Source organism: Poecile atricapillus, chromosome 12 (assembly GCF_030490865.1).
Source record: "Poecile atricapillus isolate bPoeAtr1 chromosome 12, bPoeAtr1.hap1, whole genome shotgun sequence".
In the NCBI taxonomy this organism is placed as follows: Eukaryota; Metazoa; Chordata; class Aves; order Passeriformes; family Paridae; genus Poecile; species Poecile atricapillus.
Window position 1 is genome coordinate 596,734 of NC_081260.1, and position 23,995 is coordinate 620,728.

Genomic DNA, 23,995 nt, shown 5'->3' on the forward strand with positions numbered 1-23,995 from the left:
CCAGCTGTGTCTTGCATGGTTTGTCCTTGTGCCCCAACAAGTGGCATCAGAGCAGGGAGGGGGTAATTGCTCCAGCTGGGATGAACCAAGGTTTGGCAAGCTCTTGGGAGCTGAATGCCCCTGTGGGACGGGGCACCTGAAGTGCAGCTGTGGGCAGGGTGTCTTCTGCACCCGGTGCTCTTAGGCTGAGTTGGGGCACGGGTCAGTGCCTGGACCCTGCCCCGGGGATGCACGTAGGGGTTCAGAGAACTTGGGTGGTGGATACAGCGTTTCCCCTGGCAATCTGCCGGGGCATAGCTGCCGGAGCTTTTGGGGCAGCCCCGGGCAGGGCGTGGCCGTGCCCGGGGGGATGTGGCCGTGCAGGTGCCGCGATTCCCCGCGGTGCGGCGGGGGGTGCCCGGGCCGTTCCCCGCGGAAGCTCCGGGGCGGCGGCGGCCGCTGGGCGGCGCCAGTGCTCGGCCGGAGCGCGCGCGTGCACGTGGGCGGGGCGCGCAGGTGTGCGCGGGCACGCGCGCGGGGGGTGGGCGGGGCCGCGCGCGCGTGCACAGGTGTCGGGACGGGACGCCGGCGATGCTCCGGCGGGTCCGCGCGTTGGAGCGCAAGTGCACGGGGCGAGTGTCGGCACAGGCGAGCGCACGGTGCGATACACACGTGCACGCGCAGGGGAGCGCGCAGGGGAGCGGCCGAAAGCGTGTGGGGTGCGAGCGTGAGGCTGCGCGGCGGATACGGGCACGTGCGCGTCAGTGCACACAAGCGAACGCGTGCGCGCACAGGTACGCGTGTGCACATGCATGTGAGCGCACGTGTTCGCATAGTGGAACACATGCCATTTGTGTGAGGGCATGTGTGCAGGGCACAGCCCCACGCTGCTGCTCACAAGCACTAGAGGTGAGTGACTGCCCGTGCAGGTGAACACACACACGGGGCAGGGAACTTGTCCTATGGCTGACGTGCAGATGTGAATGCGAGCACGTGTGCGTGCACATGCAAGTGAGCCGATGCACACCCGGGTGAACGCATGCACATGTGCGTGAGTTCACGGGGCTACTTGTGCATATGGCTAACTGCAGGCACAAGGAAACTGTGTCCCGTGACCAGTTCAAAACCCCATTTCCCCTCCATGCAGCTCCGGATGCTGCCAGGTAGGACCGTCAGCCCAAGGCATGGTGGCATGGCCAGGTTGCTGGGTACTGGGACCCTCAGTGCCAGATATGGCCATGGCATAGGGTGTCCTGGGGATCCCTCTGTGACACCCCAGAGGAGATGCAGGCTAGCAGGCCCATCATAGTATTCAGGGTCCTAAGTCTCCCAGAGTTGCAAACAAAACCCACAAAGGTGGGGTGGCCCCTGGCCCTGGTGTCTGTCTCCTCATTGCAATGATCTCTTCATTTTACAGATCCCAGATCTGTCCCACGATATCCCATACATCTGAGCTGGGGAAGGATGAGGACATGGCAGGTAGTGATGCTTTAATGAGAGATCCCTGCCACATGTGGGAGATGGGGAATCCTGAAGCATACAAACCCCAAAAGGTAGACTCCCTTCACTCCCACGTTACAGCCCAAAAGGGAAAGCCATGCATTGGGAAGGGACAAGAGAGCCCTCCCCGGCCCTGGGCTGGGACAGCATGGCTCAACAGGAAGGAAGGGAAATGGGGCTCTGCCAGCATGTAGAGCCCAGAGCAGCAGGGGGTGAGATGAGTACAGGGGCCCATGGGACACTGTGGGATGAAATGTGAGGTCAGACCCTCTCTCTCTAGACATGGGCTGTTTGGTAGCACACCCCCCTGTGTGCATCCATGTGTGTGTGCTCCAACACACACGCCAGAGCAAGTTCTATGCAATCACACCTCTGTGGGAGTATCTGCATGCATGCACACCACAGAATCACAAAGGGGTTTGGGTTGGGAGGGATCTTTGAAGGACATTCTGTCCAACCTCCCCTGCCATGGGCAGGAACATCTTCCAGGGATGCCAGGTTGCTCCAGCCTGGCACCAAACACATCCAGAGATGGGCTAGCCACAGCTTCTCTGGGCAACCTGTGCCAGTGCCTCACCAGTGCCTCCATGAAAAAGGATTTTCTCTTTCTGTCTAACTCAAACACAACATAGGTCACTTTAAAACTGTTGCCCCTTGTCCTGCCTTGATAAGGCCTGTGAAAAACTCTCCTTTTGGAGCCCCCTTGATATACTGAAATGCTACTTTAAGGTCTTTCTGGAGCCTTCTCCAGGTTGAACAACCCCACACCTCACAGCCTGTCTCCACAGGAGATGGTTTTCAGCTCTCAGAGCATCTCTGTGGTCCCCCCCTGACCAGCTCTAACACCACCACATCCTCCATGTGCTGGAGACCCCAGAGCTAGAGCCAGCACTCCTGGGCATCTCACCAGAGCAGAGCAGACAAGGAAAAACTCCCTCCCTCATCCTGCTGCCCACCCTGCTGGGGATGCACTCAGGACATGGGTAGCTCTCTGGGCTGCCAGCATGTTTGCACGCACATGGAAGTGTGTGGAGGCATCTGTGTGTGTGCTCGGCCATGCCTCCATGTGTTGCCATGTGCCCATAGGTTGCATGGCAATGGTGCACATGCTCACCTGTGTCTGGGGTGTGCACAACAACGCGTGTGGCCGTGGTGTGAATGCTCGCCCTTGCCAGCCATGTGCCCACCCTAGTCCATGTGGGTTACACACAGATATGGGCACAGTGGCAGCACGTGTGCTCACCCATGCCTACACACATCTATGTGCATGAACGCGGTGCATGTGCTTTCCCACGCCTGGGGTGTGCAGGCTTGTGCGTGTGGTCTGTGACCACAGATACGGGCGTGGAAACCGTGCACGTGCCTGCTTGTGCCTGTGTCTTTGTGGACGGTGTGCACACACGCGTGGCTGCGGTGCCTGTGCTGGCCCTGCCCACGTGGGTGGTGCACACACAGGTGCACTGCAGTGGTGCATGTGCTCTCCCATGCCCGTGCATGTGCCCACGCGAGGGGAGCGTCCGTTTGTGCACGGTGGGAGTGCGCGTGCACGCCCATGCCCGAGCGGTGCCTGCCCGTGCACGTGTGCGCTCGGTGGCGGTGCGTGCGTGCGTGCCCGCGTCTGGGTGGCTGCGGGAGCGCGCACACGAGTGCGCTCGGTGGTGGTGCGTGAGCGGGCAGCGCACACGCGTGTGCACGTGCTCTCCGTGCCCGCGCGGGTGCCGCACGCGGATGCGCGCGGCGGCGCGCGGGTGCCCGCTGTGCCCGCATGCTCGGGGCCGTGCGTGGGCCGCCCGCGCCGCGCAGCAGCGCCCGCCGCGCCGAGCAGGCCGGGGCTTGCGGCAGGGGCAGGGCCGGGGCCGCCTGCGGAGGCACGTCCCGGCGGGGCCGGGGGGGCTGCGGACGGCGGGCCGGGGCCGGAGAAAGAGCGACCTTGCACCAGCGGCGGCGGCGGCTCGGGTCGTGCAAGGTGTGTGCGGGGCGGGGGGCGCTCCGCCTTCCCCCGCCTGGGCGTGCTGCGGGATGCTCGGCGGGGATCCGGCAGCGCTGGGGCTGGAGGAGGCAATGCACCCAGGGAGAGGGGAGGGGTGGTCAGCATTGCTGCCCTCGGTCCCCCCCCCGTCTCCTCTCCCCGCGACGCTTGTTGCCGTGCCGAGAGACGGCACCGCGGCTGCCGGCAGCCGCGGGGATGGGGGAGGGCGCGGCGGAGCCGGCCCGGGCTAGGTGCGTGGGGCCCAGCACGGCGCCGTGGGGTGCCCCCCCGCCACCCCCCGGCCCGGGCACGGCAGCTTTGCTGCCGTCCAGGCTCGCTCGTCGAGGCAGGTGCTCCCTCAGTCTCTCCTCAGCTCTCGGGGCCGGCTGGGATGCCGTGGGGAGATGGCTTCCCCCGCATGCGGGAACCCCGCGCTCCCCACTTCATCCCAGCCCAGCCGCAGTCACCTGCTCGGGGCTGGCGACCCATGGGCGCGGGAGGTTCAGCCATCCCTTCCCAGCTGCCGGAGTCAGACGGATGGCGGGGTCCAGCTGCTGCTTTTCATGGAGATCACTGCGCTGTCCCCGGCCACGCAGGGCAGCCCGGCACATCGGGGGTGGGAAACAAGGGCAAATAACACAGGCTGCGGGAAGCGGTTCCACCCCTCTCTGCGCCAATGTACCAATGCCCGCGCACGGGGCAGCCGGTCTCCTGCGCCCAAGCCTGGGACAACGTTGGGATGCCAGGTAGGCTGAGGAGTAGTTGGGGCGCTGAAAAAAGGCAATGAAGGAAAACTTTGCCTGCAAGGATGCCACTCTGAGTGTCGTTCCTGGGCGAGGAACACCATCTCCCTTGATTTCCAGGATTGTACCTTGCAGCTGGCAGAGCCCTACAGGATGAGGGGCCGTGCATGCCTCTTCAGGGCTCTTCATTCCTATGTGTCCTTGTCCTCTCAGGGCTATCATAAGAGGCTGCAGGGCTCTGAGCCAAGCCAGGTTGGAAGATGGCTGAGAAGCTGGTGCCTGGGGACCTGTTCTCGAGGAAGACCCGGGAATCAGTGTCATCCCTGGACTCGGACAAGCTGGCACCCATCTCACCCGAGGTGGGTGGTGAGGAGTCGTCTGACAGCGAGGGCGAGCAGGAGGACAGTTCTCACAAGCTCATCCGGAAGGTTTCCACCTCGGGGCAGATGAGAAGCAAGGTCAGGGGTGGGGGATGCGGCGGGTGAGGGGCTGGATGGGTGTGTGATCACTGCTGAGAACAGGGCAGGGGAGTTTACCTTCTGCAGGATGCAAATCAGTACCAGGTTCTTACTGCTGGCAGACTCAACCCAGCCAGAGATGGGAGGGTTCTGGTCCCCTGTGCCCTGTGGGATGGCACATAGAAACATGCAAACCCCACAGTGGCAGTATCAGCATTGGTCCCATGGGGCTGTGAAGCCCGGATTTTATCACACTATTCTAGAACAGGGTCTCTCCCATACCCAGACATCCCCTACAACATTGCCTTCATGCTGCATTTGTATCCCCTGGGTTCCCCTTACCTGTGCCTGGAAGAAGAGGACTCTTTTTGGAAGGCTCTGCCCCATGGATGCTCTGGGGCTGAGATTTAGGGTTGTGGCAGTTCTGTAGGCTCCTGGGATCCCACACCCTGCTGTAGGTACTGCATGTGCAGGGCTTGGTGAGTGGCAGAATGGAACCTGCATCTTTCCTAGTGCCCCAGATTAATTTGGCTGTGCCAGCTTCCCTGCAGGCCCCATTCCCACAGATCCAGTCCCCAGTGGTGATTTGCTGGACAGATGGGAACACCTTTGAGGTCAGACATGACACTCATACTTCCAGCCACTGGCATGAGAGCAGCTGGGGGGTGGAGGGGTGTGTGTGTGTGCATGCATCAGTTTGCTCAGAAAAAGCTATTTTGATAGTACCTACAAAATATGGGGTGTGGTGCCTTTAGCCAAGCAGGAGTGCATGGTCAGAGGTGTCCCAGGCTGGGACAGTGAAATGCAATGCAGGGAGAAATAGCCTGGACTGAATGGCCAGGTGGGATGTGGGGAGAGAAGGAGGTTTGTGGGGGACATTTTGGGGAGGGAGGATGCAAGGCACGGTGCTGGGAGGATGCAAGGCACGGTGCTGGGAGGATGCTCTGGATGACATGCTGGGTTAGCAGTCCCTTTGCATCCACCTTTCAGTTGTGGGAAGGAGGTGGCAGAGTGAGTCAAGGCAGTGCCTGCAGTGTTGGGCGGCACACGGGGGCTGTTAGCAATCCCCCCGCAGCCAGCTTCTGGTGCCAGCCACCCCTCAGTGGGGATTTGGTGGCTGTGCTGCTCCAGGGAGAGGGAAGAGATCTGAAAACAGCATGGGAATGCAGTTTTGGAGCAGGGGGGTGTCACTGGAGTAATGTTGGGTGCTGAGGGCATGAAGGAAGGGGAATGAGGCAATGTACTGGGCCTGGTGGCAGTTGTGAGGATTCTTGGGGCTGGGGCAGGCTCCCATCCTGCTGGCCCTGGCTTGGCTGTTGTGCCAAGCCTGGTGTACTGGCATGAGGTGGGGCAGAGGATGCCTGCCCAGGGGTATGGAAATTGCATGCTCCCAGCCTAGCGCTGTGGGGCTTTCCCACTTGGCAGAAGAGATTTCTGGGGCATGGGGTGTTGAGGGGGCTCTTACTGAGTCCCTCTGGCTGCTCAAGGAGCATGCCTCAATTTTCCCTTCTTTGACGCCTGCTGGCACTAACTCTACCCTCTCCAGGTTGGCTGCCAGGTGGGCGTAGAGGGCTATGCTGGGTGTTGGGGGGAGGCATGGTGGGAAGCCAGGCCAGTGGGCAGTGGGGATGTTTAGTTCTGTGTGTGAGCCCTCAGCACCTTTCCAGAAAGGCAGCAGTAGCCACTGGAGTTTGCCATGCAGCTCTTGCCGTGTGTGGGGCACAGGGGCATCACAGGGAGCCAGCAATGCCACCAAGTCTGAGGGGAAGGGGCAGATGGCTGGGCTATGCCCGTGTCCTACAGCAGCAGCACAGGAACGCGAGCACGCTCTGAGCCCCAGCCCAGTCGCCAAAGCCCCCCATACCCCCATCAGGTTCTGGCCTCACTGCTGACAGGCTGCACGTGGGGAAAGGCTGTCTCCCTGCCTGCTGTGGCCACTGCCCACATCCTGCCTGGCATCAGCAATTAGCTGTGCAGGAGGTGATGCTGTGCAGCGTGCCAGGGGAGGCAGGTGGCGTGATGGATGGGCAGGTGGAAATGACACGTGTGGGTTAACAGCCCATGGAGCTGAGGGAGAGACTGAGAGCTGGCAGGGCTGGAGGGCCCTGAGAGTGAGCTGTGTATGCCTCCCTAGCCACCTCTGTGTTTTCAGTGTTGGGGTTCAGTGTTTTTTCTGAGGATGCTTTTGCCCTGGTCCAGATGGGCAGGACCACACTTGCTGGCCTGGCCCATGCCTGGATGGACTCCTTCCTTCCCTAGGAGGTGAGGATTTTTGGATGAGGTTGCTGCTGCCACCCAGGTTGGGCTCACAACCCTGCCATGGCGCATGTGCTGCCCGTCACTCCAGCCACAGCCACAGAGTGTGTGCCATGGCAGGCATCCTCCTGAGCAGCACCCCTGTCTTGACATCCTTGTCACCCAGGTGGGGCTGGGGTCGGGGGAGGGAATCATTGCCTGCACCCCAGGGGCAGGTATCTAAAGAACACAATTAATAAGGGAGAGTTCAGTGCCAGGGTGGCAGCTCCTGAGACAGCAGGTGGTGGGGGTCAGGGCACACTGTCCTGTTTTGGGTCATGTGGTGGGTGGGGTGCTGGAGAGGATCTGTAGGAGCCTGCCATGTTGGAGGGCTGGGAAAGGTCAGGACCCCCACCCCACTGCCCATCCACACTGACTGGAGAGACCTTGATCTCTGGTGATGGAAGCAGGCAGCTTCTCCCACTCCAGGCTGTTGTCCAGTCCCTGGGACAGGAGTAGGAGAGGATCATTTGGGGATCTGCTGAATCCTTCTGATTGCTGCTCCCCAGTCCTAGTGCTTCTGCACTCTGAATGCCCATACCCCCACATCCCTTCCTCAAGCCTCCACATCAATCACATCCCCCCACTCCACACCTCCAGGCTGGAACTGCGGACACCCTGGGGTGTTCTGTGCCAGCACTGGCGTGGAGGCGGTGAGGTCATTGTGCTCAGTGACAAAAACAGCTGCCAGATTCAGGTGTCCCCGCTGGACTGAAAGTCTTCAGCATGGATGGGGTCTTGCTAATGCCCCTCATCCTCCTCCTCCTTCTCTTCCTCCTCCTCCTCCTCTTTCTCAATGCAGCTGGGGGCTGCCAGTTGCCTGTACGAGGTTTTAGGTGTGCAAGAGCAGAGTGGGAGTGGGATGTGATGCTGCTTCCCAGTGCTGGTCTCCTTAGGGCTGGGTATGGAGAGAAGGCGAAGAGGAGAGAGGGGGCACTGGTTCTGGGTGCACCAACACATTTGAGTTGCTGGGGGTGGTGGGTCACATCCTGCCCATATGGCTGGGGTGTTCATTTCCCAGCACTGCCTCAGCACAGGCTCTCCCAGCAGCTGAGTGGAGGCAGAGAGTGATCCAGCAGCGCTGTTTGGTTCAGTGAGCGAGAGTTCCTGGGGTGACTGCACCAGAGCTGGGAGGTGGAGGCTTCAAGGGGGCACAGCTGGGTGTGTGCCAGGGATCCAGGGTTGCCCATGGCATGGGCACAATGTGCATGGCCATGGTGGGCAGAGGCCACTATGGCTTGTCTGCTGTTTGGAAAGGGGGATTATGTTCCTGAATTCCTGATCTTGAGATACATCACAGCTGCTTGGTGGGGCTGATGGACCCACCAGAATCCTTCCATGGGGCTCGGGGAGGTCAGTGGGGTTATTGGCACCCTGGGGAATGAGAGGTCCTTGTCCTTGCTGCAGGCATTGAGCATCCTGCAAGCTCCAGGAATGGGGCAAGCTGTACCTGTGCATACTGGGGTGCTGGGCAGCTATAGGGAGCCTGGTGAGGCAGTGCTGTACAGCCAGGCTGTGGGGAAGGCTGAAGTGCACCCCTGAGTGCTAAATCCTGGCCAAAAGATGAAGAAAGCAAAGTAGAGCTGTCTGGGGCCAGGCCTGGAAACCTTTCTTCTGCATCAGGAGGGCGGGCTGTGGCTCCTGGGCAGTGCATCCTCCAGACTTGGGACACTGGAGCATCTCTCATACAGAGAGAGCCTGGGAGAGCTGGGTCTGTTCAGCCTGGACGGGAGACTGTAACCAAGGGGTCCCCAGTTTTTGACAGAGAGGGTGCAGCAAAGAGGGAACCAGGCTCTTCTCAGTGGTGCTCATCAATGGACAGAGATGAAAAAATAGGAAATTGCACCTCAACACAAGAAAACATGGTGTGAGACCAGGGAGGCTTGGCTTGCTCTCATTAATCAGGGCTTGCCAAGCTGGTGCCTGGGGTGTGAAGATAGCCCCACTGTCACTAGCCGGATGTTTGTGAGGTTTCTCAAGCTCTCTGCCCTCTCCCCGCTCACTTTTTCCATTATGTGAATGTTGCTATTGCCCATCAGCTCTTTCCCACCCCTGCTGGGCAGAGTGGAAGGGCTGTGCCCACCAGCATCACGGCACAAGGGGCAGGGGGGAACTAGCATGGGTCAGGCTGATGTGGGATGCCTGCCAGCAGGATGCTTGGGGACTGATGTGGCTGTAGATAGGGAAGCGTGACCTCATTTCTAAAAAGCAGCTGCTGGATGATGTGCTATAGGGGGGTTGCCTTTCTTCTGGGGGCTCCTTTCCTCATTCCTCTCCTCCTGTTCTCTGTCCCCTTTCAATGGCCTTGTGAGCACGATGCGATGGCTTGTCAGGACTGGTTATGGAATCTCCTTTCAAGCATCCACCCAGCATGGGGAAGGCATATTGGGGTTGGTCCTGAAGTGGCAGAAAGCTCCATCCTCTGGGAGCAGCTGAGCCTGTGGGGCCAATAGCACCCGTCAGTCACCGAGCCCCCTGACTGCCCAGTCCCGGAAGAGCTCTGCTGTGTCACAGAGCCTGATAAGGTTTCCAACTGACACCAGCCCACGGGGTGCCTAGCAGCTGGTGGAAGCCCTGCAGCTGGGCTGTTTGAGGTATGCCAGTTTTCCTCTGTTGTCCTGGTGCCTGCTGGCTCAGCTCGGGGATGAGCTCTGATGCAACTGGACCCTGGCTTGTGCCCAGTGGGCTGCTGCACTTGGAGCAGGAGGGTGGCTGCCTGGAATGATGCTGGTGCAATGCAGGTTGGTGTGTTGGCAGGTTATCCTCTTTCCCTTCTCCTACTGGGTGAGGCATCGTGTGGTCACAGGGACAAATATATCCCTTCAGGAGAGGTGTAGGGTGGCCAGCTGCGTGGGCAGACAGTGTGGTTGGTACTCACCAGCCATATGTGACGGCATTCCTGAGTAACAGCCTTCCTGGCTCTTCTCCAGGTGCTCCTTCGCTGTCCAAGATGATCCCACCAGGAAAGCCTTCCTGCCTCAGCTGTGGTCAGACCTGGCTGCACAATGGGCTCTTCCCAGGAATGGTGGTGGCAGTGCTGGGACAGTAGGGTGACAGAACAAAGCAGCACCCTGGGGCTCAGCTTTAGGGCTGAAGAAAGGGATTTTGGGTTGCAGCCTGACCTGGAAGAATCCCTGCTGCAGGGTGCTGAGCTCTCCTGGGCTGTGGTTCAAGCCCCCTGCTTGTGCCGAGCACACAGCCAGCCTGTGGCATGATGGCCTCTGGGAGCCAGCCCAGTCCTGGCAGGGCACGTAGCTGGCCATTATCCCAGGGCCATTTTTACCTGTGTCCTCTCTGTGGCTCTGCTGCCAATTCAGCTGCATCTGAGCTGGAGGTGGTAGTAATGTCTGCAGATGCTGTATGGTTTCATTTTTGCCTTTGCCTTCCCACCCTGTGCCTCCAGGATCCCCCCAGTGCTGGTGTTGAGTCCCCTGGGCTGGAGAGAGCAGGGAGCGACCTTGGGATGGGGCAGTGGATTGCTGGGGCAGAGCCCTACAGGAGAGCTGGCCTCTGGCTGATTGCTGGGCAGGTTGTATGTGGCTCTGGGTGTGCCGCCTCGGTTGCTGAGATGGGACCAGCACTGGCTTTGCTGAGGCTCCTTGCAGAGCTGCCTGGGTCTCTCCAGACAGAAAAGCTGTGGTTGGGGTGAGTGGAGGGGCTTGGGTTTGTTTTGGGGTGTGGGTGGCACACTGCTTACAGCTGTGCAGTGACTGGTGCAGAGCTCCCAGCTCAGTGGCCAGGGGCTGCCAGTGTCCCCAGAACATTCGAGGAAGAAGGGGCAGTGCCTGTGCTCAGCTCCAGCTCTTTTCAGCTCTAGAGTACTTAATAGCCACTTACTGTATTATTGTGGTGAGCCTGGTGCCCTGGACAGGGCTTGGGGGAGCCAGCACAGCAGGGGTGATGCCACCCTGCCATGGCCGGTCTGCCCTTGCCACCCGCACCCCTTTCCTGTTAGCGAGGAGGAAACACTGGGCTCACTCGGCAGTGCTGCTGCACGTGGCTTCTTACTGTGTGCTGGGCCTGCCAGACTTGGCCATCAGGTGCCTCTCAGGTCTCCTGTTCTTTCCAAAAGCAGGGATCCAAAACCTGCCCCAGCAGCTGGAGCAGGTGCTCCTGGCTGAGACCCATAGTCAAAAATGAGGTAGGTGGGTGGCTTACCACAGTGAGATCCAAAACAGCCCTCCAGCACTCCAGACTTGTGTGCCTGCCCAGGCAGCGTGGGACAGCTGGACTCCAGGGCTTATTTTGGAAAAGGGATGTGCCTTATTTTCCCCAGGGAGGGGTTGTCTGGTCCCATGCTGGCACCAATGGAACCTGTATCACATGGCATCACACACCAGGAATGGTGGAGCCTGATGCAGCTGCTGACATGAGGAGTTGTGCAGAAAAATGCTGCACATGGTCACACAGAGGGCTTGTGCTTTGATGCCCAAAGCAGCCCCCAAGGGTGGGTGTGGGGAGAGGTGCCCCCTGAGCTTGTCTGCACCAATTTTGCTACCCCATGTTGGGATGGCTAGGGATTAGCCTGCACTAGTGGAAAACTGAGGCACAGTCCCCCCAGCCACGGTACTGGAAGTGTTGTAGAACTCTGATGGGTGTTGTGGTGAAGGTGCGGAACTCTGCTTTTCAGGGCAGCTGCATCCCGTCCCTGGGATGGCCAGGACTGTGACAGCTTGGGGCTGGGTGATGACATTTTGCTGCTGTCAGGAGGTGTTTTGTCTCTGACCCTCCTTTGCAGGAGTGGGTGCCACCCTCCCAGGCAGCCAGTCCTTGCTGTGTCCTGCCACCCATGTGGCCCTGGAGCCAGCTGCCCATGCCCAGCTGGCTCCAGCCCCTACTGTGATAGCCCTGAGGTGCCATCATGGACCCACCTCTTCCTCCTTGTCATCCTTTTCTCCTGCTGCCCCCACCGTCTCCTCACACCACTCCTCACTGTCACACACTGCCTGTCCTTTGCAGCAACAGCAATGACTGCAGCAAACACAATACCTGCACCTGACCGGTGCAGCCAGGTGTGGTGGATGTGGTGTTTGGGGCTGGATCCCACCTGGCTATGGCAGGACCCTGGCTTGTCCCCTCCTGGTGTGGGACAAGGACTGCTAGGGCACATGGTTTGTGTGTGGATCTGGGGGTCACAGCTGGACCCCAGTGGAAGGACTCCTCTGCTTTCACTGTGCTCACGGCTGAGAGACCAGGGAAAGGACACAGTGTGTCCCGGGGTGCTGGCACTGGGGACAACTAGGCTGTTTGAACCTGCACTGACATTCATAGGCATCGTGGTGATTGACCACAGCCAAACTCTGCACCAGTCTGGGGGAGTGATAAAGTCTTAAAGCGTCCCTCTTCAAACTCCAGGCTGGAAGAGAGCGGGGAACAACATGGTGGGTGCCCCAGGGAGGTTCGGGAGGGTTAGGCATTTGGGGAGTTGAGGCTCAGGGACCACCCCAGATGGGGTTTTACTTTTGTTGTAACTTTGAAGGCTCCTGCTATTTCTGGTGCTTTGGCCATCTGGTTCATGGGGCAGTAGATTAAGGCTGAGACCTGGGGCTGGTGTGTTTGCAGGCTGGTGGGGCCTGGGTGCCACCTCTTGCAGCATATGGGTTGGCACAGGAGTGCAGAGCCCCAGGGCCATGGTTCCCTCGCTGTGCCCTCGTGCCCAGTGCTAATTTGCTGTTAAATGTGGCTTCTCATCATTTGCCTGGATTGGACACAGCCACTGTGGCAGCTGATTGTAGAGAAGCAGCTGAACGGAGCTGCCGGTGGTGTTTAAAGAAGATACAATCAAAGATGAGGCAGTGCCAGAGCATCTCTGCCACCCTGCTCAGGCTCATAGCCATGCTTCAAACACTAATTAATTGAGTCTTGTAAACACCACTGTGAGAAGGGTAAATATTGGCAGGTGCTGTGTTTCGGGGAGGGCAGAGGACGGGCAGCCAGGTTGCAGTGATGCACTGTGCTGCAGGGGATGCTCTGCCTGCTGCAGGCTACCTTCAACCCCAGGTTGTCCCCTGCAGGGGCTTTGGGGGCAAGGCAGAGCTGGGTGCACCCTGCTGTCTGCTCTGCAAACCAGCTGGTGCTGCAGTGCCCAGGTAATGCCACTTCAGAGATGCAGTCCTGATATCTCTGGGGCATTGGTGTCCCCTCAAAGGAAGCGCTTCTGGCTCCAGTTCTGCCCTTGGCTTCTAGGGAGCTACAGCAGGGTGAGGATGTCCAGGCACTGCCCTGGGGATGTGGAGGAAGCATCAGCAGTAGAGGGTCTGCACTGCTGGAGACCTGCATCTTCCTGCCCTGCCATGCCCAGCAGCATCCTTCCAGATCACAGGGAGTGCCCAGTGCCCAGGCCATGGTAGGCAGGGAACATAATTTGCCCTGCTACATGCAGCAGATAGTGAGCCCCAGAATGTCCAATCTGTGCTCCTGGGGACTCAGGGACTGGTGTCACAGGGTAAAATGGTGGCTTTGGTGATCCTGGGGGGCTACGAGAGCTCAGGACACTGTGGTCTCTGCAGAAGAGCGTAAAGGAGGGGCTGTTGCTGAAGCAGACGAGCTCCTTCCAGAGGTGGAAGAGACGATACTTCAAACTGCGAGGCAGGACACTCTATTATGCTAAGGATGCCAAGGTAGGCTGGGGGGTGCTTCTAGCATATTCAGTCGGGGGGGACCTGAGTCTGCCAGCCCAGGAGGGGACAGAGATCCCTGCCTGGTGGACTGGGGCTCTGGTTCCTCCCTTGCAGTCCCTGATCTTTGATGAGGTGGACCTGTCTGATGCCAGTGTAGCTGAGACCAGCACCAAGAACATCAACAACAGTTTCACGGTGAGGGAGGTGTGGGGCTACCAGCTGTACCTGGTGGAGACCTCAGAACCTTGTGGGCAGGCACTACAGACCTCCCTCATCCCCTCCAGAGCCATGGGGCATGGCTTCCTGCTGCTGGAGGTGGCACTGGTGTGCCAGAGATTGCTGGGATCTGTGCTGGGCTCTGGCTGGCCTGGCGGTGGCTTTGTGAGGGAACGTGGGGGCTGTTGCAGGTGATTACGCCGTTCCGGAAGCTCATCCTATGCGCGGAGAACCGGAAGGAGATGGAGGACTGGATCACTGCCCTGAAATCTGTCCAGAAGTGGGAGATCCATGAGGTGATGTGGGCAGGGTGCTGCCTGGATCTGTGTTTCCATGTGGAATGCGTTTCTGTGTGCCTCTGACTGCCAGACAAGAGCTGTTGCCCCTGGCATAGCCCCACAGGGAGGACAGGAGTTGGGCTGGGGACACTCAGGGGGCCAGAAGGGAGGGAGTGCTGGCTGAGGGTCCCAGGCACTGATGGGGCAGGGCTGTGCCTCCAGGCCACACAGTTCAACATGGAGCACTTCTCGGGCATGCACAACTGGTACGCCTGCTCCCACGCCCGCCCCACCTTCTGCAACGTGTGCCGTGAAGCTCTTCCAGGGGTCACCTCCCATGGCCTCTCCTGTGAAGGTCAGTGCTGGGGTCCTGCCAGGAGGTGGGCAGGGCAGCCTCTCCAGGCTGGGCCAGAGCAGGAGTGGTGCAGGGTGATGTCCACTGCCCAGATGCAGAGGGGTTTGGGACCGGGGGTGTGCATGCCATGGGGACCTTCCCTGCTCCTCACTGGTTCCCCCCATGCAGTCTGCAAGTTCAAGGCACACAAGCGCTGTGCCGTCAGAGCCACAAACAACTGCAAGTGGACAACCTTGGCCTCCATCGGCATTGAAATCATCGAGGATGAGGATGGGGTAAGCAGGGGAGTCCCTGTCAGGGATCCTGGCAGAACAGATCCTCCAGCAGAACTGGCTTCACTGTACCCAAATCAGGAAGCAGGAAGAAACTGAAGAAACTGTAGCTGTCCCCTGCACTGTGTGGCCCCTGAGCTTGGCTCTGCAGGGGCATGGCTTGGGGACACCTCTTCTGGCACTCTGTATCAGGATCCCTTTTTGCTGTCCAAGTGGGGCCACCTCCAGACATTTTCTGGAGACGTGTCTGCCCTGCCTCATGTGCTGATGGCTTCAAGGGGCCAGGGAAGGCAGGGATGAGAGGACATGGGAGGGGTCCCAGACCTGCCTTGCCCTGCTGCAAGGCACCACCTCCATAGTGAAAACTGGGGAAAGAGGTGGTCTGGAAAGGTGGACCTTTCCCTTAGGCGTGCAGGATGCCATCAGTGGCTGCCCTTGTCTGCAGGTGGCCATGCCCCACCAGTGGCTGGAGGGGAACTTGCCCGTCAGCGCACGCTGCGCTGTCTGCGACCGGACCTGCGGGAGCGTCCGGAGGCTGCAGGACTGGCGGTGTCTCTGGTGCAAAGCCATCGTAAGGATGAATCAATCCCTGGCCCCACCCCTCTCCCAGCACGAACACCACTGCCCCTACTTGTGCATCTCTGGGAAAGCTGATGCAGGGGACTTCGGTGCTGTGTCCTCCAGCTTTGCTAGACAGATATCCCTGTGTTCCCAGGTTCACAGTGCCTGCAAGGAGCTCCTTGGCAAGAGGTGCCCCCTGGGCCAGTACAAAGTGTCCATCATCCCACCAACGGCCTTGAACAGCATTGATTCTGATGGTGAGTCACAGAGCCACAGGGCTGGTCTGGTGGCGGGGGACAGGCTGTTTGGGATAAGGCTCTGAGCTCTCTGAGGTCCTCTGGAGGCTTTGACTTATGGCACTGTGCCTGTTTTGTGTGGCAGCAGGAACACCACCTTCAGTAGGGCTTCAGGCTCAGGGCTTGGTGGTATTCTATGGGCTTTGGGGTAGCACTTCTAGCCCACATGTGGCTTTAGTTGCTCCTGCCAGGCCTCCTCTTGCAGTGGCTCAGGACATAGTCCCTCCGTGCTGGGATCAGCGGTGCCAGCCCTGCACCCCTGAGATGAGCTGTCCTCTGTTGCACCTCAATAGTTCAGCTTCTCTCAAGGAAGGATAAAGCTCTTGCTTGGGTTATTTCTCAGTGTCTGAAGCTCAGCTGGTTTTTGGTAGTGCAGAGCACAGCTTTGCCCTGGCACGGGACACTGCAGGGAGAAGCCATGTGGAGCGTGGGGGGACCCCCTGGCTGTCTCCTTCTCCTGAGGGGCCCAGCTGGCCTCTGCTGAGCAAAATCTGTTCTCCTCCGGATATTTCTTTCTTCATTCTTTAATGCTTTTCACCACTCAGCGCAGCCGGTGGCTCATTTGCCTCCTGTTACTCATCGGGATGCTGTCAGGGTAACCATCACGCGGCTGCTCCTCAGCTCCACAGCCTCGGCTGCTGGTGGCTGATCCCTGGCACCATCTCTGCCCTGTCCCCCTCCAGCAGCCCAGACATCCATGGCTGACTGTTGCCCACCCAGCTGGGAACAGCTTAGCAAGGCCTCAGTCCCCCCTTGTCCTGCCTGCTAGAGCACATGGGTGCTGCTGGCAGCAAGCTTTTCCACTGCAGCCCACGCTCTGACTCAGCAGCTGCCAGTGCTTTGTGTTACTGATCTGCTCTGCTCAGCTGGGAGTGGAGATGGAGCGGTGGCCAGGCAAGAAGGGGGTGGGCTATGGGGAGGTTGCCTCCATGCTCCTGCTGTGGTGGGGGTGCTGGGACTCCTGGTTGCAGCCCACAGGGCTCTGAGGGCAATGGCTGTGGGGCCGGTGCCAGTGGCACTGTGGGCTGATGTGGTCCTTGCAGTCTGCCAAGGGAAGGAGCCTGTAAACACCAGCCAGCGGACTGAGATGGCCAAGATGTGCCTGAGGCAGGTGCAGGCTCTGGGCCAGCTGTCAGTCCTACTCTGCCTTGGGCACATTTCTTTCTTCATCTCATTCCTTTAAAAGCACAGTGCTTCCTCTTCCCTCTGCCCCTCACCATCCCCCAGATATCCCCATCACTGCCCCTCCTGTCCCAGCACCAACAGGTTGGGCTTGGCACAGATGGAGTGTCCACTCTGCTCTCCTCAAGTGTGTGTGGAGAGTGAGGGCCAGGGCTCATGTGTTTGGGCTTACTGCAGGTTTCTGGAAAGCCACCTGCCCCTCGACCTGCTCCAGCCCTCTCCTGGCCTTTGTCAACTCCAAGAGTGGGGACAACCAGGGTGTCAAGTTTCTGCGCAAGTTCAAGCAGTTCCTCAACCCAGCCCAAGTCTTTGACCTCATGAATGGGGGCCCACACCTGGGGTAAGCGCCTGCCTGAGCACCCCAGAATTGCCTTGGTGGGATCCTGGTGGGCACCTGGCACAGCACCCAGTCCCTCTCTCCTTGCCCCCCACCCAGGCTGCGCCTCTTCCAGAAGTTCTCCACCTTCAGAATCCTGGTGTGTGGTGGGGATGGCAGTGTGGGTTGGGTGCTCTCTGAGATCGATGCCCTTGGCCTCCACAAGCAGGTGAGTGGGAGTGTCTGGCATTGCTAGTGCAGGCTGGCACCATCCCCAGTGCTGGCACACTCTGTGTGCCCCAGGTGCTGCCAAGCAATGGGCCCAGCAGGATTGGGGGTGTCACATGGCTGCTCTAAGCTCCCCCACTGTGTCTTTCTCCTGCAGTGTCAGCTCGGTGTCCTGCCACTGGGGACTGGTAATGACCTGGCACGGGTCCTGGGCTGGGGCAGCCTGTGTGACGATGACACTCAGCTGCTGCAGATCCTGGAGAAGCTGGAAAGGGCCACCACCAAGATGCTGGACCGGTGAGCAGGGCACAGAATACATGCCCCTCTGTCCCCCCTACCTTGGCATGTAACTGGGCATCCTGTCCCAGTTCCTTGCCTGTCCCTGTGCTAGGGGGCCAGGAGATGGCAAGCAGCCATGTTCTCTGCTTGGCAGGTGGAGTGTGCTGACCTACGAGGCCCCCAAGCAGTCCCCCTCACCCCTGAAGGAGGAGGAAAATGGGGATGCCAACATCCAGGTGGGAACTGTTGGCATTTGAGGGCTTGAGATGGGGAGGGCAGGCTGGAGGGCAGGTTCTTGTTCAACCCAATTCAGGGACACACAGGGAGGGATGGCACAGGAAGAGGTGATGCAGGGGATCCCTGGGGACTGGGGCTGCGAGGGGGCTGGCAGTCGGCCGCATGCAATGAAACGAGCCTGGCAGGTCTCAGCCTGGCATGTGCAGCTGGGAGCAGGCAGAAGGAGAGGTAGAGCTCGCTTGTCAACGGCCAGCTGCTTTGGACTCTTCTATGTGCTCCCCTTCAGCCCCTTGCCTCCATTTCCCTCCTGATGTAACTGACCTCACCTCTGGCCAACAGCATGGGCATGGCTGCCCTCAGTGCTGGGGAGTGGGCTGAATAAGGGCTGATTGTCCCCAGTTCAAGGCTGGCTGGGCAAAGGTCCATCCCTGAGCAGGGCACATGGCAGGGTGGCAGGGCTCCAGCTGTCTCCACCTGTGTCCCCCCAGGTCCAGATCTCCCATTACGCTGACTCTGTTGCCTTCCACCTGGCCAAGATCCTGGAGTCAGACAAGCACTCAGTGGTGATCTCCTCTGCAAAGTAAGGAGGGGGCTGTTGATGGGATGCCAGTGCCCCCTTTTCTGGGCTGGGGCATGTCCCCAGGACCACTGCAACCCCCCTCAGCCAGGCTGTCCCAACTGGCCACCAGCAGCTGCCAGCTGTGCTGGTGCCTGGCAGATAATCCTGGCACTGCCCCTCTGGAGCAGTGGGTGTTATGCCAGCAGCCCCCCTGGCCCTCCTGTGCCTCGCTGGCTATGCTGTGCCCCTCTTGACCTCCAGCCACTTCCCTTGGCAGGTTCCTCTGTGGCACTGTCAATGACTTTGTGACTGAAGTTGGGAGGGCTTACAAGAGGGCAACGGAGAACAAGCAGGAGGCTGAGCTGATGGCACGGAAGGTGTGTTGCAGGGGAGCTGGAGGGCTGGGTCAAGCTGGCGGCACAGCAGGGAAGGGCCTCTGCCCTTGTTCAGCGTGTGCTGGGGTGCCCAGGTGCTTGGGGGTATCCAGGCACCCGTAGTGCCCAGGGAAGCACCCAGCACTGGTGGGGGGCAGCAGCTTGTGCCAGGTGCTGAGTGGGGCAGGTGTCCCACAGTGTGCCATGCTGAATGAAAAGCTGGACTCGCTGGTGAGGGAGCTGAATGAGGAGGCTCAGGCCATCGTGGTTCCTGAAGAAATGGCACAGGCCACTCATGCTGATGTGAAGGACCAGGAGAAAGCTGGCAGCTTCAACCCCAGCCCCATGCCTCGCATCTTCAAATCAAAGGAGCAACTCATGCTGCGGGCAAACAGCCTGAAGAAAGCCCTGCGGCAAATCATCGAGCAGACAGAGAAAGGTGAGGGAGTGGTGGGAGCTGGCAGCTTCCCTGATGCTGTTGCGGCCTGGCAGGGGCTGTGAAGCCACAGTGGGTTGGTGCTGGACCCATGCCTTTGTTCTCCCCTGGGATCCCTGGCACAAGCTCTCAGGGCTGACAGGAGGAGGGGCCACAGGGCTGCACAGACTCCTTGTCATGCCCCTCTTTGGATCCAGCTGTGGATGAGCAGAACAAGCAGACCCAAGCCTACCAGAGCACTGTGGGCCCCAGGAAGGACAGCTCGGAGGAGCTCAACAAGGAGGAGGAGAAGCTCAGTAAGATGCCAGCAGGGCACGTGGCATTTTGTGGGGGCACGAGGATGAGCTGTGGGATGGGCTCAGGGTGAGAACCCATGTGGCAACTACCTCCCTGTCCACCCTGGCCAGGTTCCCAGCAGGTGACGGTGACCTCTGCATCTTCCTCCATCATCCTGGACCGGCCAGACACCTTTGGCAGCTTGCAGTTCCCTGAAGACCCGAGCACTCTGTGAGTCAGGTGTTCTTCCTGCCCCAGGGACTCTGGCCCACTCTTGCTGCCCATCATGGAGCAGGAGCAGAGCTGGTACCATGCTGCCCCTTTGGGAAGGCTGCTGCAGCAGCCTCTGCCCACCAGTGTGGCATCCCTGGTACCAGGCCCTGCCCAGCCAAGCAGTGCCCGTGCCGGGGGAGCCTGCCTGTGCATGGTGTGGGATCTCTGGCTGATGCTTGGAGCTTGGTGCTTGGCAGGTCCTGGCTGTGCCTTGGGTGTCCCACCATGGTGACTGAGGGAAATGCAGCCATCCCTGCTAGTTTTGGTCAGGCTTCCCAGTGCCAGCCGCTCTGCTCCAGTGGGTGTTACACTACATCCTCTGGTGCCAACCCAGAGTCACCGATGTGCAGCTGCTTCTCAAGCTGCTTTCCCTGTTTGCTGCTTCCAGCCACTTCTCGGAGAAATGTGTCATGAATAACTACTTCGGCATCGGCCTGGATGCAAAGATCTCCCTGGAGTTCAACAACAAACGTGATGAGCACCCCAAGAAGTGCAGGTTGGCTGGAACCCCCTGATTTTCCCCAGGAAAAAAATGTACCCCTGGCTCTGCAGTGCCTGCACCAGGAGGGACCATCAAGATGCTGGGAGCCATAGGGGTGATGTGGTGCTGCTGTGCTGGAGACCCTTCCTGCAGCAGATTTTGTACCTACACCCATTGCTGGTATACACCCCTCGGTGGCAGACTGCAAACACCCCAGAAAGGGTGATGACACGAGGGCTTGGTGGGATTTACTTGCTCTGCACCTGGAGAGAGGGACATTGCTGTGTTGGCATGGAAGGGTTGAAGTCTGGGTGCAACACGCTGCACCTTGGCTTCCCTAGGTGGTAGCAGGAATTGAGGAAACTGAGGTGGGGCCAGCAGTCTAGGACTGTGCAGCATGGTGCCTGGGAAGGGTGTGGAGCCTGTGACAGGCAGTGGGGAGCCCACAGCCCCTCATCTGTTCCACTTTGCCCCACAGCAGCCGCACCAAGAACATGATGTGGTATGGGGTTCTGGGCACGAAGGAGCTCCTGCAGCGCACCTACAAGAACCTGGAACAGCGGGTACAGCTGGAGGTACAGGGCTGGGAGAACAGGGACAGGGTGGGGAGGGGCAGCATTACAGCAGCCCCCCAGGCTTAGCCCTCTCTTGCAGTGTGATGGGGTGCCTATCTCGCTGCCCAGCCTGCAGGGCATTGCAGTCCTCAACATCCCCAGCTATGCCGGGGGCATCAACTTCTGGGGAGGCACCAAGGAGGACAACGTGAGTGCCAGTACTATGAGATGAGTTGGATGGTGTGATGTCCTTTCCCCAGTCCTAAGAAACCCTGGGGCTAGGGTGTCCCTGCCTTGGACACACATGGGGGAAATCTGGGTCCCAAAATGAGCCCATTTTGGAAGTCTCACGTGCAGTGGTCCTTTTCAGAACTTCGGGGCTCCATCCTTCGATGACAAGAAGCTGGAGGTGGTGGCAGTCTTTGGCAGCATCCAGATGGCCGTGTCACGGGTCATCAACCTCCAGCACCATCGCATTGCACAGGTAGTGGCGAGGCACCCTGCAGGGCCACAGGTGGTGCCAGAAAGCTTTTGGGGCAGCATTGGAGCCTGGGCTGTGGCTCTGCTCAGCTTGGCAGCTATTGATGCCACCCCTGGGCTGTCTGCCCCGCAGTGCCGTGTGGTGAAGATTACCATCCGGGGGGACGAGGGTGTCCCTGTGCAGGTGGATGGAGAGGCCTGGATCCAGCCACCTGGCATCATCAAAATCCAGCACAAGAACAGAGCCCAGATGCTGACAAGGGACCGGGTGAGATTGGGGTGCTCAGCAAGATGATGCTGGGGCACAGGGAGGTATGACTGTCTCAGAGGGGCCATGTCTGTCCCCCACAGGCATTTGAAAGCACCCTCAAGTCTTGGGAAGATAAACAGAAAGGGGAGAGCTACCGAGCAGCCACACGGCCACGGCTCAGCTCCCAGCAGTCCATGGAGTACCTGACTGAGGAGGAGAGCAGCCTCTTGCAGCAGGTCTCACGGGTTGCAGAGACCCTCATTGCCAGGTCAGACTGTGGGAAGGGGAATGTGGTGGGCACAGGGAAGGGGGAAGCTGTGCCATGGCCATGCAAAGGTGCCTGCTCAGACCAGGAGAGCCCTGGCAGCTCCAGCCCCTGTCACCTGCAGGATCCATGAGGCAGCCAAGGCTCACAAAGCCGTGGAGCAGGAGCTGGCACATGCAGTCAATGCCAGCTCTCTGGCACTGAGTGAAGCCCTCTCCCACAAAACTGCTGGCACCTCGGAGGTGAGTGGGAACTGGAAGTATAAGGAAGCCTTTACCCAGGCCCTGTGGGGCCCTGCTGCTCAAGGGGTTATGCCTCTGTGCCTCAGTTTCTCAGCAGGAATGTGGCTGTGGAGGTGGTGCTGAGCATCAGGGAGCTGTGGGCTGAGACCAGGGCATTCCTGGAAGGGAAGGCGGTGAGTGAGGGGCCGGAGAGCACCCAAAGCCCCCCAGGGCTGGTACCTCTGGGGGTGGCAGCAGGTTTGGGTATGGTCCCTGTCCCCCACAGCTGGACTCACCGCAGGAGGAGGAGGCACTTCACGGCCCCCTGAGTGTGCTGGGCCAGGAGCTGCAGCGGCTGCTGGACATCCACTGGCTGGGCCCCATTGCCCACCCTGCTGAGGAGGTGGGTATACAGGGACTGGGGTCTGGCACAGCCCAGTGTCTGGCTCAGGAAGCTGTAGCATCCCACCAAGCCTGGCTTCTCACAGGAAGGTGCCAGCAGTGCCAACAAGGGCAGCTTTAAGCTTCGTCTCAACATCCCCAAGCCCAGGAAGGAGAAGGACAAGCTGCAGAAGCAGAAGGCCAACAGTGCGCTCCCAGGTAAAGTGAGCAGTGTGCCAGGGACAGACAGGTGATGCAGTCCATTCTAGAAAGGACACCCTGTGCTGACCTGTCCCTCAGTCTCCTGTCCTGGGCATGCTGGGGAAGGATCCTCATCTCTGGCTGCCTGGGGGTGTCACAGCTTTTTCTGATATCAGACGTGCAGAGCGCCCCAGCCCCATAACTCCTCAGCTAGGGGGGAGAAGTGGGCTCTGGTACAGCTCAGACCTTTTGGTAAGTCCTTTGTCCATAGCTGTGGGTTGAGGGGGAGAGCTCAGGTGTTCTGTAAGTAAGCCAAGGAGAAGAAAGACCTCTGCAGCCTGAGCAGGCTGTGGCCTCTGGCCCTGCTGGTGCCAGGGGTGGGAGGGGTTGACTGCTGACCACAGGCTGCCATCACTGCTATCTGCCCTGCTGCATCTCACTGCCTCCACAGGCCCCAGCAGTCCACAACTCTGGTTTTCCTCCCTGCTAGCAGACAAATGGGGCTCCGAGGAGGTGGCAGCTTGGCTGGAAGCACTCGGTTTAGGGGAATACAGAGACATTTTTGTCCGACATGACATCCAGGGCTCAGAGTTGATTCTGCTGGAGAGGAGAGACCTTAAGGTACAACCCCCTTGTGCCTCCTGAGGGATCCTGAGCCCTGGGGAGCATGGTGTCCTCCATCCCTCCTGGTGGCAGGTTGGCCCTACATCTGGGGCCACAGAGTTGAGCTTGTGCACAGGGGCAGGGAAGCAGGGGAAGGGGGTGGCTTTGGTCCTCGAGCTTGCAAGGTTCCATACACCTGTCCAAAGCAGTAGCAACAGCACCCTACCCTCACCTGCATTCAGGCATGGGGATGTGCTTTCAAGAGGACAGAGGGCTCCAAGTAAGCACTATGCTCCAGCAAGGGAGAGCATGGGGAGCTGGGCTGTGCCTCATCCTCCACCCTGTGGCTTGTCCAGTAGCAAGTGCCAAGAGCTCCCCCCTGCAACTGCACCACCTCTCTTTTTCTTGCAGGACCTGGGGATCACCAAAGTGGGCCATATGAAGAGGATCCTTCAGGCCATTAAGGAGCTCAGCAACCTGCCCTAGGCTGAGAGCAGGGCAGCAGCTGAGCCCAGGTGCTGGGTGGGTGCTGCCCCCAGGGAACAGGCGTTGGGTGGGGGAACTGGTCCCTACCCTTACCCCATATGTACGGAGCCCGCTCCCCCCCGCTTGCCTTGCTTTAAGTATCTGTCTGTCCCCAGTGTCCCCCAGAAGCCACTGCTTCTCCCCCAGTCTGTGGGGCTGGAGACACTGAAGCAGAGGTCTAACCTGTGATGTGGTCTGACCACCGGTCCAGCCCCATCAGGGTCACTGTAGGAGCTGGGGCCACCCTCTGTGTGCTCAAGCTGGAGCCAAAGCAAAGTTTCCCCTTCCCCACATGGGTATTTATGCTGTGTAAATATTTGGAGAGAAGATAC

General features: G+C 59.6%; 1 protein-coding gene across 7 annotated transcripts; it reads left to right on the forward strand.

Moving 5' to 3' along the window:
• The first annotated feature begins 4,327 nt into the window (after positions 1–4,327).
• On the forward strand, positions 4,328–23,994 carry DGKK (diacylglycerol kinase kappa). 7 transcript variants are annotated; one of them, XM_058848268.1, is made up of 29 exons: positions 4,328–4,649; positions 13,454–13,564; positions 13,679–13,759; positions 13,972–14,076; positions 14,281–14,413; positions 14,582–14,688; positions 15,131–15,256; positions 15,401–15,503; positions 16,902–17,064; positions 17,161–17,269; positions 17,426–17,565; positions 17,702–17,783; positions 18,273–18,364; positions 18,621–18,720; positions 18,916–19,156; positions 19,351–19,449; positions 19,561–19,660; positions 20,091–20,198; positions 20,662–20,758; positions 20,838–20,945; positions 21,108–21,221; positions 21,351–21,485; positions 21,569–21,735; positions 21,857–21,974; positions 22,061–22,147; positions 22,240–22,356; positions 22,442–22,553; positions 22,987–23,156; positions 23,550–23,994. In XM_058848268.1, the coding sequence occupies exons 1-29, from the start codon at positions 4,452–4,454 to the stop codon at positions 23,622–23,624; spliced, it is 3,498 nt and encodes a 1,165-aa protein (XP_058704251.1). In that variant the 5' UTR covers positions 4,328–4,451; the 3' UTR covers positions 23,625–23,994. The 7 variants fall into 7 exon arrangements, with proteins under 7 accessions (XP_058704251.1, XP_058704253.1, XP_058704252.1 ...); XM_058848270.1 differs by having other exon boundaries at positions 23,029–23,156; XM_058848269.1 differs by having other exon boundaries at positions 20,665–20,758.
• The last annotated feature ends 1 nt before the right edge of the window (position 23,995 follows it).